The following is a 15,132-nucleotide window of genomic DNA, read 5'->3' as shown; positions in this document are numbered from 1 at the left end:
ACTCCTCTTTGCAGCTGAGTGTGTAACCCCAATGACAGTTCATCTTATCACTGAGGATGTGTTTGATTGCTGGAAAATTAGGAAGTGTGAGTCAAGCATGGTGAGTGAGTGGAAGGAGACAGACAGGTTAATCATCCTTAGCCTTGAAAGTGCAAGCGATGAGAAAGCAATGGTAACGGCGTGTAAGTGGGAGTGGGGTCAGACAAGTGTAAGAGCTAACACAAACATATGTATAGGACTTCAAAGGGTCAAAAGTCAGCCCTGCAGGTTGCAGGAAGCAAGCTGACTGGGAGCTGGAAAAGACAGGCCCTCGTGATTGAGTGACACAGCCTACTGCAATTCAGGTGACAGTCTTTGCTTTCAAAAAGAGTTGAAAGAGAACCCAATCAAGTTGTCAGCTAATGGTTCACCAAACATAGGTTTTGATGATGGCATCACGTGATTTATGGCATATAATGCAGGGGTTTCAAAAGCCAAATGGCATTGCTATAATAAAATCTTACCATCCCAGTCTATTTATGTGAACAAGTTTTCCCAGTGTGCACATGAAAAACAAAACAAAACAAGAAATCAACAATAAAAATTAAGAATAAAATTATTATTTAATTTTTTGCCAAACCCATAGTTCATTCTGGCAATGGATATACAGACTATTTTTTAAAGCATCTAAAATTTTTATTTCAATGAAAATTTACTTTTTATGTATAATAGACATTTACCCAAATTTGAAACAGATTTATGTTGTTTTGATCAATTGTGTACTAAAATTAAATTTAATAATAACTCAATCTGGGACATTTTTAATACTTGGAGACTTATGGCCATAGTAAATTAAAATAATTTCAATTGATATATATATATAAATATCAATTGCAATGGATATACATATCTTTTTGGAGAGGAGTAGAATAATATAATCAATAAAATACTTTAAAGCACAAAAATATACTATATTAGGATAAAATTCTGTAGGGAAAATGGATTGATAATATGAGTTCAAGGGGAAAAATATAAAATATTCAACTTGTTAAAAGGCTTGTTCATGTGCTTTTAAATAAAAGATGGTAGGGGTGAAAATCATGATGGTTTTCTGTTCCCCTGCAAACATTTAAAAGAATAATGTGAAACTTTGATTTTAAATTTTCAGCTTTCACAACCTATTGGACATGGTTTTCTTTGGAACTATTTAAACTTATAATTAAAATTTTAGATGTCAACCTAAATATATACGAGGGAATATATAATTTTCCAAACTGCTTTTAGAGGAGGTAGGAGAGCAAAAAAAAAAAAAAAAAGAAAAGTTGAAAGCTACAGCGCTCAGGTGTCCGGGAACGAGGGTGGTGACGTCATGCCCACAGGTAGCGGGAAGGACTTGGAGGAGGCGACCTCTGAACTCAGGTGGAAGTGGGTCTTCACTTGGCAAACTCACTTAAAATGACCCACCCAGGTCCAGTTCAGGTGCCACCTCCTTTCCGAAGCCTTTCCGGGCCTCTGTGCTCCTGCCGGACAGGTCACTCCACAGCCCCGCGCGCCTCCCTGCCCGCCCCGCGCGCCTCCCTGCCCGCCCCGTGTGCCTGGGTCTGCACTGGGACGCTCAGCTTCGGGGCACAGGAGGAAGGTCTATTCAGTCCTTCACATGGGACCTGATACGCTGAATAAATGCCTAAATGAGCACGTCTATGAACACACGGGTAGGCTGAACTGACTATGCAGCGCTCCTTCAGGAGTAGAGAGACTTGAATTATGTCTCACTGTATGGAAAGTGAAAAGATTCAGATTGAAGTATTCAATACTTTAATCTGCCTGCATTTTTCATATTTGAGTATTCCAACTGCATGTTATTTGTTCTGGAGGCTTACTCTGTCCGTCCTTCTGGAAAGTGGAAACCACGCGCACGCGTGGGGCTTTGTCATCCCTTCTTCCCTCCACCTCTCCCTCCGTCCCAGCACTGCAGCTTCCACACAGCCGTCTGCCTCTGGCTTTCCAATGTCAGTCTGTCGTGCCTCAATTACTTAAAATATATTATTCTCTTCACCAAAAATCATGACTCTTGTTAGCATATACTGGATCAAGAACATACTTCCAATCTCGGCACAAGCATTTCTATGTGTCTCCCCGTTCTCAGTAACAGGGGTGCTCTCCTTAACCAAGAGCAGTCGGGGCCTTTTTCACCGTGGTCGCCCCGCCCCCGCCCCCGCCCCTGCCCCGCCCCGCCAGCCCCCGCGGCTCGTATCGCCCCCGCCCTGGCCCTGCCCGGCCAGCCCCCGCAGCTCGTATCGCCCCCGCCCCGCCCCCGCCCCGGCCCTGCCCGGCCACCCCCGTGGCTTCAGGATCAATTAAGCTACAAGGGCCGCAAGGACTTCTGGACTGCTCTAACCGCTGGTCCTTCCAGATGGACCTGACTCCTTCACATTAATTGTTCTCGCCTACACGGACTTGTGCTCTCTTCTACATCGTCCTCCACCATCTCCCAAAGCTCTCTGAGAGCGGGGACCACGTTCCCCTCTGGCTTTTGCACCCCCCATGCTGCCCCACGCAGTGTTGGCCACAGCGACATTCGGTGACAGCGGCAGGTGCCCGGTCTTACCTGGGACCACTCCATGGCGACCCACTTGGGGCAGTCGAAGAGATTGCAGGTTTGCATGACCTTGGGTCTGGGCGCGTACATGCACTTCCATTCCTCCACCTGCAAGGCCTCCCCAAGCACGGACTCCTCCACGCACACAAAGCTCCGCCTCTGAGTCCCTCCGCCACAGGACACCGAGCACGCAGTCCAAGGGTTGTGTTCCCAGCTCAAAATGAAACAAATAAAACCACATTACTTAGTTGTTGCTTGCTTCTGTCAAGTCTGCAAAGATGGTTGCAAAAGAGGCAGCCTCAAGCCACCAGCTGCTGTGGAGCTGAAAGAGGAGGGGCGTGAGCTTACCCGCAGGTGCTAACTGCCTGAACCTGAGGTTTCTGTCAAGTGGGGTAACACGCCCCCCTGGTTCCCTTCATTGTGCCATTGTGAGAATCAAGTCGATTAATATGGAGTGTGAAAGCATCTGCACACTGCCCCTGAACTATAAAGTACTAAACAAGAAGTATAAAGAGGCTTAGCCTTCCAGATGCTGTGACAAATACCATGCAGTGGGCTGGCTTAGCAGTGGGACTTTATGGTCTCACAGTCACTTAGGCTGAAGCACAGAATCAGGAGTCTGCAAGACCATGCCTTCTCCAGGCCCTGGCACTTGGGGCTGGCCTGCCACACTCCCCGGAGCTCGGAGCTTGCATCTCTGCCTCCATCATGTGGGGGCCTCTCTCTCTTCCTGCATCTGTTTTTCACTGACGTCCAGCTTCTTCCTGTGCGCCCTTCCCTGACTGACACAGCCAAACATCTCCTGCTTATAAAGGACTGAGACCCACAGACTCAGCTGGGCCACCACTTAACACCTTAAAATAGCACTTCAAGAGGGCCCCCTGAACGGGACCACCCCTAGACCGGTCCACACCCACAGGACCACAGGCTGAGGTTCAGAGCATGTGTTCTGTTGGGGGAAATAACCTAGTCAACTGCACTTGGCATCACTAGAGGTCACAGAAACTCAAAATGCACAGGACCCCAGGCTCAGGAGGGCCGTCGGGTACACCATGTCCCCACAAGGACAGGGCCAAACCCTAATCCCTAGCACCTGTGAACGTGACCTCAGGTGGAAAGGGGTCTTTGCAGGTGGAACTGGGTGAGTTCAGATGAGGGTGGGCCCTTAACCCAGGAGGGCTGGGGGCCTCATGGAAAGGAGGAGACACAGGCCACAAGGGAAGGGCCATGGGGTGACGAAAGCAGAGGCTGCAGTGCTGCAGCTGCTCCCCGAGGACAGCCAGGACGGCGAGGATGGTGAGCACACCAAGAACAGAGAGGACAGCGAGGACACCAAGAACAGAGAGGACAGCGAGGATGCCGAGGATGCCGAGGACGGCTGCAGAGCCCCAGCAGCCAGGTGGGGCGAGGCTTCTCCCCCCAGGTTCTGGAGGCCCGGCCCCACCTGGACCGTGACTCAGGATCTCCAGCTCCCAGGACCGGGGAAGCACTCGTGCATCTGAGGCCGCTGAGTGGTGCCCGCCACAGCCGCCCAGGAAGCACAGCCTTGGGCCCCTGTACCCCTCGCCGCTGCGCTGGCACTCCCTCTGTCCTGCCGTCACCTGGGGAGGCTGGCACCTCCCCCTGCCAGGCAGCTTCTCCGTCTGCTCTTAGAGTTTTCTTATCGCTGAGCTGGCCTTTGCCGTCCTCCTTCTAACAGCCGTGTCCTGTACATCGTACCCAGACTACTGCTACCCATGGCAGGGCTCCTTGCAACCAGTTCAGAGTAAATTACGGAAAGGAAAAGGAAACAACTCACCGAGGCAGAGGCTGATAGTGGTCATAGGGCATGATCTCTTTAAATCCATCACTACAAATGAAATCATGGCGAGACGATTATTTATACAGCAATCAACACATTTAACAATTGATTAATATAGATTTGACATCCTGAGAGAGGGAGCTCTTTCAAATTGAAAACTGAGTGTTTCAAGTATTATGAACTATTCCTTAAAATTCAGTAACCATCAACTAAGGTATCAGGAATATCCCTGACACAAACCATTCCCAGTTCTATATGAAATATGGAAAGAAAACTGTTCTAGTGTTAATTGTCAAAGGGAAAAGATTCTCTTAATCTAGATAATTGTAAATATTGTATGTATTCCTACTTACCATTTAAAAGGTTAATCTGATAAAATACATAAATGGATATTAACATGGTCATATTAATTGGGCTTCTAAAACCCACTTTATTTCAAAGAATTTTTCCTTTGAAAAGGTCACTCTTAATTACATTCAACTGGGCTTACAGAAAATGGCAATTTAGCGATAGGAAATGAAATCCACTGAGAATGCTTCCTTTCCAACTTGTGCATCTCTGCCTTAGCCAGCTGGCAGATTCCGGGGAATTCTGAAACTTGATATCGTGTTGTTATTTTAAGATACTGTAGAAAAGCCAGGAAACTTCCCCAGGCAATCCAAGTCAGCAGGTCCTAAATTATGCAACAGGACAGCTTATCAGAGCTTTACTGCTTTGGCATGAAAACGTTTCACTTCCTTGCACAATGCATTACTTATGCTGTGTTTAATGCAAGCAGTTTTAACGTCAACACATGGTAAGGAGGGACCCAGCTTCAAAGCCAAATGGTGGGCTGACCTATTTATGACGGGCTGATGGGCTTGACATGGTACTTCAATGAAGAGATTTCAATGCTTTGCATGGGAGGGGATGCTCAGAAAAGGCTCATTATAAAGAGCTTAGATACCTACAGCAGGAGAAGGAGCGAAACAAGGAGGCCCTGATGAGTGGGGATGTCCTAGGTCCTGTTAGCAACCACGCCTGCCGCCACGAAGGGTCAGAGCCGGGGCTGGAAACCAGGTCTCAGCTGCAGGGCATCTGGGTCAGAGCCGGGACTGGAAACCAGGTCTCAGCTGCAGGGCATCTGTGCTTTTTCGGAAGCCACGGGGTGTGCGCAATCACACTCACCTGGAAGGGCAAGGGTCCATGCTGCACTCCTTCAGTTTGGGTTTTGGTTTTACGTTTTCAGGGTGGTAATGGCAGTAATGGTCAGGGACCACCCTCTTCAAGCGGATGTCCACGCATTCTGCAGAATTGAGCTGGTAACCTAGAGTGCAGAAAACTGGAGTCCGAATACTGCATTTGTTTCCTTTTTACTTAGCAAAGCTATCGCCTGCCACGTGCTTTTTTCTCTTTTTTCCTCCACTTTCAAAAGACTTGACTCCGTTACTCTCAAACCCTGGCTATATAACAGAAACTTGTGGGGAACTTTTTAATATATACCAGTGTCCAGACCCCATCACATCCAATTACGTCAGGAGTGCTGCAGCTGGGGCCTAGGAAATCCGTAGTTTTAAAAAGATTCCCAGGTGATTCTAGGATGATTGAAATGTGCGGCCACGGCTGAAAACCACCCCGGAGGTGAGTGTGGGTGTCTCGGCACTCAGAACTAAAAAGCTCCGGTAGCTTCTTGGAAAGCATCAGGGCCCCAGGTCACTTGCTGTCTTCCGCCCTCAATGCACTTTCATCGGGGCTCTGCACCAGGCCCTCTAGCCCCCCCTCCAGCTCCCCTTTCCCCATCTCCCCGGAGAATGCACAACTGCTTATTGTTTATGCGCCCTTATAGGCACACGTCTTTTGTCATGCTTTTTGGACGTGAACTCGTTTTTAGCTTTAAAAATGTTATTGCATTTTATTTCTTGTTCTGTTTTCTACTTTTCTCACTCAACATTATGTTATTGAGATCCAACTCAAAATGTAGACTGGGGGGTTGCCCCTCCTGCTGTACAATACTCCACTGCTGGCACAGGCCGCATTTGTGCATTTGCTCTCCTGGGGACGGAGGGGCCCCCAAGGCCACTAAACTCTAGCTGGACACATGCACGGTCTGTGCATGGAAGAACAAAATCTGCCTCCAGCCCTCCCATGCCACAGGCCATCAAAGGGGAAGGAACGAGGACAGTCCTTGTTTTGGTAAACTCAGTCTGGACAGGCTCTGAGGAAAGTGAACATTCCAAATGGATGAGTATTTAAATTCAAAAAACAACTTACAAAGTGACACTTCCATTTCCTGAAAGATCTGACTCCAAGTTTCCTGTCACTGCATAAGTGTCACATTAAGTTAAACACAAGAAAGGTAGTGTTCCAAAAACAGATTCAGCTCTTCAGGAAAAAAAATAATGCCCAAAGCTAAGCTCTCAGCCAATCTATTTGAATGCTTGATTGCTGTGAGGAATCAGATTTTATAAACCACTGGACAGCTTTCTACATGACACAGCTTGGATGTAAGCTGAGTGCAGAAGGACACACTGGTATGCTTATAAAAAGCAAGGTCAAAACCACAAGAACAAAAATCCAAACGGAGTCAATAAAATGTTACTCTGGTGCCAATACTTGCCAGAAAGTCTACAATCTCAGATAGCAGAGGGATCTCCGTGCTTTCCCCAGACTGAGCTCACGTGTCCACCTGACTGCAGACAAGACAGTAAAGTCCATCCAAAAACTGGTGTACTTTGGAGACCAGCAAACTAATTTTCCTGATTATCTAAAAAATTCTAAAATTCCATTTACACAAATCATGCAGATTTGGTTCACTAATATGATTAAGTTTATGTAATGCTCTTCTTGGGGGTTTTATGTGTGTGTTTCATTTCCCCCCAAACAAGCATACACTGAGCTTAAAGCTTCCTGAGTCAGAGAAAAGGAGTGTTCTAAATGGAAACATACTTCTAAAAGAAGTAGGCAGAGAGTGTACAGTTATTTATAATTTGAGGAGAGACAATTATTTTTCTTCCTTAATTTTATGGCGGTTCAGAGCTAACTAAGGGCCAAAGAAATAAGGTGCGTGGACACATGTACATGTGAATATTCTGTACTGAAATCCTGCCAGTGCCCAGAACATGCAGCCGTGTGGCGGCAATGAACAAAACTCAACATCCCTTTCTGTTCTCACAACCATCTCAGCTCTAGGCGCTGCCAGGCATGTTTATGGTTCCGGGCATCCAAGTATGAGAAAAACCCGGGAATTTAACAAGTACGGCTGAATCCCACTACAACATGTCCACTCAGAGTGGACAGCTTCCCTTCTACTTCTGGGTCCAGTGGGGACCTCTCTCTGAATCCATGTGTGAGAACTAGGGCATAAAGCAAGAAGAAAGAGAAGTTTGCTTTTCTGCTGAGTAGGAATAAAAAAGCACCACCATGCCATGGCTTCCATTTGGGGTCCTCGCTGTAGACTCTCACTTTCCCTGGACCACTGCCCACCTCGCTGGGCCCTGACTGTGGTGCACACAGGTGTCCAGAGCTACGTCCCACCTGCTCGCAAAGTCTGCCACCACGACCAGCGAGCCCCGTCCGTATTTCCCAACACGTTACCAGTCCAACTGAAAATGCCAAGAGGTGGGCGAGGAGGCATTTTGGAACAAAATCCAGGTTTACATTATGATATCAACAATACTCCCTGAGTGGCCATGACGGCCAGGCACTGCACTGCATCCCCTGACACGCAGCTGCCCGCGGTGGCCTGGCCACCTAGCAAGGACGACCGCTAGCTGCGTTTTACAGAGTAAAGGACTGAGGCTCACGGATGTTTAATTGGCGACAAGACGAGTGAGAGAGCCCGGATCCTCGATTCTGGATTTGTCCACTAACAGCGCTGCTGCTGGATGTGCAGTGTGGACGCTCGGGAGAGCAGTACTGGTCCGAAATGCCCGAGGCCCACACCTAGAGGCTCAGCTTGCCCACCCCAGGCGCAACACCAAAGCGGGTTGTTCTTCAGTCGGCTTCAACACAAGCCAGTGTTTTAAGAACTTCCCTTTGAGCATGTGGGAGAGGCAGTGACTCAAAGATCTGGAGGGGTTTTGCTTCAGAAAGTGCTTGTAGCATTCCACAAAACACATTTCCATACCGGGATATTTATCTTCTGGGAGAAGAGTGAGAGAGTGCTTGTTTCCACTGTGCTCATTTCTGTGGCTGTATTTATTTACGGCAAGAGATAAGAGTTTTCCTTTCAACGTGGTAATATAACATTATTTTGTAAATATGCTTATTTAGGTTTCAAAAAGTCCATTTAAAGAAAATCCCTTAAATCAATAACCACACAGGAGTAAAAGAGATATGACAAAAGTAGTGGCGCTCGCACGCGACCGCCGGTGTCTAAGGGCCCTGCTTGGAGGGCAGTGGTGCTCAAACCCGAGCATGCAACAGAATCGCCCGCAAGGCTGAGCCGCCGAGCCCTGGCCGCACCGCACTGCGTCAGCCTGGGTCTGCGCGGGGCCTGGGAACAGCCTTTCCAGAGGCTCCCGGCACGCGGACACTGCACACCAGGGACCACGCTCTGTGAACCAGTGCTGCAGGGTCATAACGAAGCGGCCCTAGGAAGACCGCCTGGGAAACTGGAAATGTTCACCCCTTATTTTGCTTCTAGGGCCCCATTTGTCCCTCAGACTCTGTTTCTCTCCCATTCCTGGGGACACAAGTTTCCATGGGGACAGGGCTGACCAGGGCTCTCCACAGAAGCACCTTACCTCGTGGTTTCAAAGGGAGCCTCAGCCCCAGGAGCGGGAGGTCTGACCCGCACCCTCGCAGGAAGCTGGCTGTTTAAAGCAGGTGGGCACAGCCCAGCTCAGCCTCAGCTTTCTGAGTGAGCTGATACCCTGCAGGCCTCCAGGGAAGAAACGGGCTGTGCGGAGAGGAGGGCGTCTCCCCTGCCGAGCCTACCTGCCTCAGGTGTGGAGCAGATGCAGGTACCATGTAGGCAGGACGGGTGGACACAGGACCAGAGTCCACTAGAGCAGGGCTGAGGCCTCAGAGCAGCCCGGACCTGCATCCTGCCGTTTGCAGCCGAGCAGCCCTGAGTGTGCCTTACCCTTTCTACGCTTCTGTCTCCAGTGGCTTAGAGTGTTTATTCTAGTACTCCACAGTGCTGGAGACTACAAGAAAGAAGTAAAAACCCAAAACTGTGGAACTGTAGCCCACACCAAACTCTGAAACCTGTTCCACAACTAATTGTTGTGATGTGCTTTGAAATTTATTGCTTTTTTGTATATATGTTATTTTTTACACAAAAAAGAAAAGAATTGTGTTTTCTTAGGATATTGGCTCAAAGACTGATTTCAAGAACTTTTTTGTAATTTAAATACGTAAAGTATGCAAGAAATGTTTTTGTTAAGGAAAAAGAGAGTACTTTTCCCTACAGTAAAATAACTGATTGCAGCAGCATGAGAAACAGGACTGTGTAGGACAAAATAGTGGATGTGAAAAGTTGTAGAGGTCTGTTGGAAGTGAATTTTATTGGTTGTGGTTAAGGTTGGCTAAGATTTTATAGTTTTATAAAATTGTTAATAGTTTTCTTATCAGATGCATCTTCATGCAAAACAAGAATTTGGTTTTCACACACACAAAAATGCATACTTTAAGGATAGTCAAGAAGAGACGTGCAAGAACATATGCAACCATGTTTCCAGCTTCTGACCAAAGTAAGAGGTGTTTTCCAAGCCCAGCCCCGCCAGTCACGCGCAGAGGCGCCCTCGTTGCCACACTGCGGCTCCAGCCGCTGCGCAGGACGCCGGGCGATGCCGTGTCTCTGGCGGCACCACCCATGTGAACTGGAATTTCTAGCTCCAAGCCCTCTCCGCGCGCGGACCCGCCCGGGCCTCGCCTCCTCCTTCCCCGCGCGGACCCCCCGGGCCTCGCCTCCGCCCTCCCCGCGCGCGGACCCCCCGGGCCTCGCCTCCTCCTTCCCCGCGCGGACCCCCCGGGCCTCGCCTCCGCCCTCCCCGTGCGCGGAACCCCGGGCCTCGCCTCCTCCTTCCCCGCACGGACCCCCCGGGCCTCGCCTCCGCCCTCCCCGCGCGCGGACCCCCCGGGCCTCGCCTCCTCCTTCCCCGCACGGACCCCCCGGGCCTCGCCTCCGCCTTCCCCGCACGCGGACCCCCCGGGCCTCGCCTCCTCCTTCCCCGCGCGGGCCCCCCGGGCCTCGCCTCCGCCCTCCCCGTGCGCGGAACCCCGGGCCTCGCCTCCTCCTTCCCCGCACGGACCCCCCGGGCCTCGCCTCCGCTCTCCCCGTGCGCGGACCACCCGGGCCTCGCCTCCTCCTTCCCCGCGCGGAACCCCCGGGCCTCGCCTCCGCTCTCCCCGCGCGCGGACCCCCCCGGGCCTCGCCTCCGCCCTCCCTGCGCGCAGACCCCCCGGGCCTCACCTCCGCCGCAGGTCACGGTGCAAGGGAAGAAGTCGGTCTGCCGCCACTGGTGGCTGATGGGCTGGTAGAAGAAGAACTGGACCACGCTGCCCTTGGCCGCAGCGTGTCTGGTCTGCACAAAGATAAACCGGATGATGTACCCGCGCACAGCACCGGCGCTCCCCACGCTGCCGTCCCAGGTGAGGACGCGTCACCTGTGCAGACACCCACACATGCGTTACAGCAAACATGGTACTTGAAGATCCTGAGGATTTGAGGAGGCAATCTTTCTTTGAGATTTCTCCCAATTGGAGACTCCAGACTGTCAACAAATCTCCTTGGAATCCTTTATTTTTCAGGTAAGCCCATGCCTATAAATGTGTTCACAACAGTGTGTGTGGACTTTTTTTTTTGATCAACTTGATTTGAATTTCCACAAGAGCAGGGACTGAGACTTAATCTAGGTTTGCCTACAACAGAGCACCCAGTTGGGATTTTTACATTTTCTATAGTATCATCTTTAAGCAGATCCCTCTGAAAAATCCTTCTAAAAACACAAATGTAGGAACTTAAATATGCATGAAATACACAGTGTTTACATATGGCATTCCCATACCTGATTAAAAGGAGAGGGGTACAGCTGAGGGTGAATGAACAATTACATAGAGAGATCAATTTTACTATCAGATGATTTTGCTCAAGGAGCAAGTTCTCATTTACACTGGTCTGAAAGTGTTGTGTGTCCCAGAAAAGCCATGTTCTTTAATCTTGATTCAATACTGTAGCATAAAAACCTTTGATTTAATTGTTTCCATGGAGATTGAGTCACTCAATTGTGGTTGTTACCTTCTGACTAGATTACTTCCAAAGATATGTGACACACCCAATTATGGGTGGAGCCTTTTGATTAGATGGAGATGTGACTCTGTCCACTCAAGGAGGATCTGGACTAGTTTAAGAGAGTCCTTTCAAAGGGAAAACATTGAGGAGAAACCACAGTTGCTTCAGAGCCAACAGAGATGCAGACATTTGAAGATGCTTTGAGTGCCAACAGAGCAGATGCCTAGACTCAGACATTTGGAGATGCAGGGCCCAGCAGACATTGCCAGGTGCCTTCCCGTGAGATTCTCAGCCAGCCAGAACCCAGAATTATGCCCCAGAGGAGCTAAGTGAAGGCCACAGATGCTTAGAGAGGAAACCACTGGTATCAGAAGCTGGCGGCAACAGAACCTGGAACAAGGACCAGCAGACGCCAGCCACGGGCCTTCCCATGTGACAGACCTGGGCCTTCCTTCAGTCGGGGCGCCTTTCTCTGGACGCCTTACTTGGGACGTTTTTATGGCCTTAGGACTGTAAACTTGTAACTTAATAAATTCCCTTTTTTAAGCCATTCCATTTCTGGTATATTGCATTCTGGCAGCATTTGACAAACTAATACATTTATCTACATTTTTCTTCCCTTCCCTGTTGATTTAATGAATGCATGAACTGAGGGAATCTCTCAGAATGCAACACAGGAAGAAAAAGAGATGAAAACAAAAGTTTTCCATGAATCCCAACATCCATACAGAATTTAAGAGGGAGAAAATATAATGAAGAGGCAATATATGGTTGTATAATTTCTGGGAATTTCCTAGATCTTAAGAAAGACAGAAATGGTCCATTTAAAAATGCCTGTGGCGTTCTCAGCAGAAAAAAATTAAAAATACAACAAGGATAAAGAAAAATCCTAAGCATTCAGAAAAAAAAACCAATTACCTACAAATGAATGAGACTCAGATTGGCATCAGATTTCTTAAAAGCAATATTGGTTGGAAAGGAAGAAATAAAACTTTCATTACTTACAGATGACATGATACTATACTTGGAAAATTCTCAGAAATCTATAGCAAAGTTACATGAGCTAATAAGTTCAGCAAGATGGTAGGATATAAATTAATGTGCAAAAATCAGTAACGTTTCTAAACACAAGCAATGACCTAACTGAGGAGTCAGTAAAGGAAAAATTTCATTCAAAATAGCAACTAAAAGAATCAAGAACTTAGGAATGAACTTAACTAGGGACATAAAGAATTTGTACACAAAAAAGTGTATAACATTTCTAAAAGAAATTAAAGAAGATCTAAATAGGTGGAAAGGCATTCCCTGCTCATGGATAGGGGGGTTAAATATAGTTAAGATGTTAATTCTACTCAAATTGATCTACAGATTCAATGCAGTACCAATCAAAATTCCAACAACCAACTCTGAAGACTTGGAAAGACTAGTTACCAAATTCATCTGGAAGGGAACGAGACCTCAGATAGCTAAAACATCCTAAAAAAGAAGAATGAAGTGGGAGGATTAATACTCCCTGACTTTAAAACTTATTATAAAGCCACAGTGGTCAAAACAGCACGGTACTGGCGCAAAGATATAAATACTGACCAATGGAATTGAATGGAGAGTGCAGAAATAGACCACCAAATCTATGGTCACCTGATTTTTGACCAGGTTCCCAAAATCACTGACCTGAGACAAATAGTCTTTTCAACAAATGGGGCTGGGATAATTGGATATTAATAGCCAAAAGAATGAAAAAGGACCCTTACATTATACCCTATACAAAAATTTACTCAAAGTGGCTCAGACACCTAAATATAAGAACTAGCACTATAAAGCTACTAGAAGAAAATGTAGGGAGACATCTTTAAGACTAGAAACAGGAGGTACTTTCTTAAACTGTACACCCAAAGCACAAACAACAAAAGAAAAAATAGATAAATGATACTCCTCAAAATCGAATGTTCTGCACCTCAAAAGACTTTGTCAAAAAAGTGAAGAGGCAGCCAACTCAATGAGAGAAAATACTTGGAAATCACACATCAGACAAAGGTTTGATATTCTGTATACATAAAGAAATCATACAACTCAACAACAAAAGAACAAACAACCTAATTATGAAATGGGCTAAAGACATGAATAGAAATTTTTCTGAACAGGAAATACAGATGGCTCAAAAGCACATGAAGAGATGCCCACCTTCATTAGCTATGAGGGAAATGCAGATCAAGACCCCAATGAGAGAACAAAGGAGTGTCGATATTACAGGGTGCTGAAAACAGATGGTCATTCATATTATAAAACTTCAACTTCGGTGTGAGACTAAAGCAAGAAATGTTTATTTGGTACAGTATTTGTATTCTGACTAGTACATTTCCTAATTTAACTTATATAGACAGTTTAATTGAACACTGTAAGTACATGGAACCTTGAATAGGGCATGAGTTTTGTAGGTTTGTCCAGGTTAGTGTGAGGCCCTGAAATCCCAGAATATCTGAACAGTGAATAAAGAAGTACTTGCAAAGTCCCCCTTGGGGAAATGGGGAGAAGGGGAAAATTCATCTTCCTCATTTGGAGAATTCCTGATATTCTCACAAGCAGTGGGGACAACTAAACCAACAGGCTGAGCCCTCAATCGTGGGGTTTGTCCCTACGAAACTTATCCCCACAGAGGATAGGCTAAGTCTACTTTAAATTAGGCCCAAGGGTCACCCCCAGAGAACCTCTTTTGTTACTCAGATGTGGCCTCTCTTTCTCTCAGGCAACACGGCAAATGAACTCACCGCCCTCCCCCGTCTACGTGGGACATGACTCCCAGGGGTGTGGACCTTCCTGGCAACGTGGGACAGAGATCCTAGAATGAGCTGAGACTCAGCATCACGGGACTGAGAAAACCTCAACTGAAAGGGAGAAGAGAAAAATGAAACAAAATAAAATGTCAGTGGCTGAGAGATTGCAAACAGAGTCAAGAGGTTATCCTGGAGGTTATTCTCAAGCATTATTTAGATAGCCCCTTTTTAGAGGGAACTGCCTGAAACTGTTGAGCTGTGTTCCAGTAGCCGTGTTTCCTGAAGATGACTGTATAATGATACAGCTTTCACAACGTGACTGTAATTGTGAAAACCTTGTATCTGGTGCTCCTTTTATCTACAGTATGGACAGATGAGTAAAAATATGGATAAAAAATAAATAATAGGGGGAACAAAGGTTAAAATAAACTGAGTAGATTGAAATACTAGTGATCAATGGAAGGGAGTGGTAATGGGTATGGCATGTTAAGATTTTTCTTTTTCTTTTTCTGAAGAGATGCAAATGTTCAAAAAAAATGATCAGGATAATGAATACACAACTAAGTGGTGATATTGTGAGCCACTGATTGTAATCATGTCAAGAATGTTTGTATGTCAAGAATACTTGTACGTCTATTCATTGTTTATAATAAAAATATATATATTTAAAAGATATTATTGTTAACCATAGCCTGTAGTTTGGTATAGGTACTTTTCCCCATATAATACTCTATTGTTAACTCTCTGAACAAATACCATATATTTG

The 15,132-nt window shown here is 46.9% G+C and overlaps 1 protein-coding gene across 2 annotated transcripts in view; it reads right to left on the bottom strand.

Annotated features, from left to right (window-relative positions):
- ADAMTSL3 (ADAMTS like 3) overlaps positions 1-15,132 on the bottom strand; it is a 355,553-nt gene that overhangs the window by 122,247 nt on the left and 218,174 nt on the right. For both annotated transcript variants that reach the window (XM_077124346.1, XM_077124347.1), the window contains exons 10-13: positions 10,777-10,888; positions 5,547-5,685; positions 4,377-4,427; positions 2,588-2,792 (exon numbers count right to left, since the gene is read on the bottom strand). In XM_077124346.1, coding sequence (XP_076980461.1) covers positions 2,588-2,792; positions 4,377-4,427; positions 5,547-5,685; positions 10,777-10,888 — 507 coding nt within the window. The remainder of the gene's footprint in view (positions 1-2,587; positions 2,793-4,376; positions 4,428-5,546; positions 5,686-10,776; positions 10,889-15,132) is intronic.

Source organism: Tamandua tetradactyla, chromosome 12 (assembly GCF_023851605.1).
Source record: "Tamandua tetradactyla isolate mTamTet1 chromosome 12, mTamTet1.pri, whole genome shotgun sequence".
NCBI classification, from domain to species: domain Eukaryota; kingdom Metazoa; phylum Chordata; class Mammalia; order Pilosa; family Myrmecophagidae; genus Tamandua; species Tamandua tetradactyla.
This window is presented reverse-complemented; position numbering and strand designations above follow the sequence as displayed.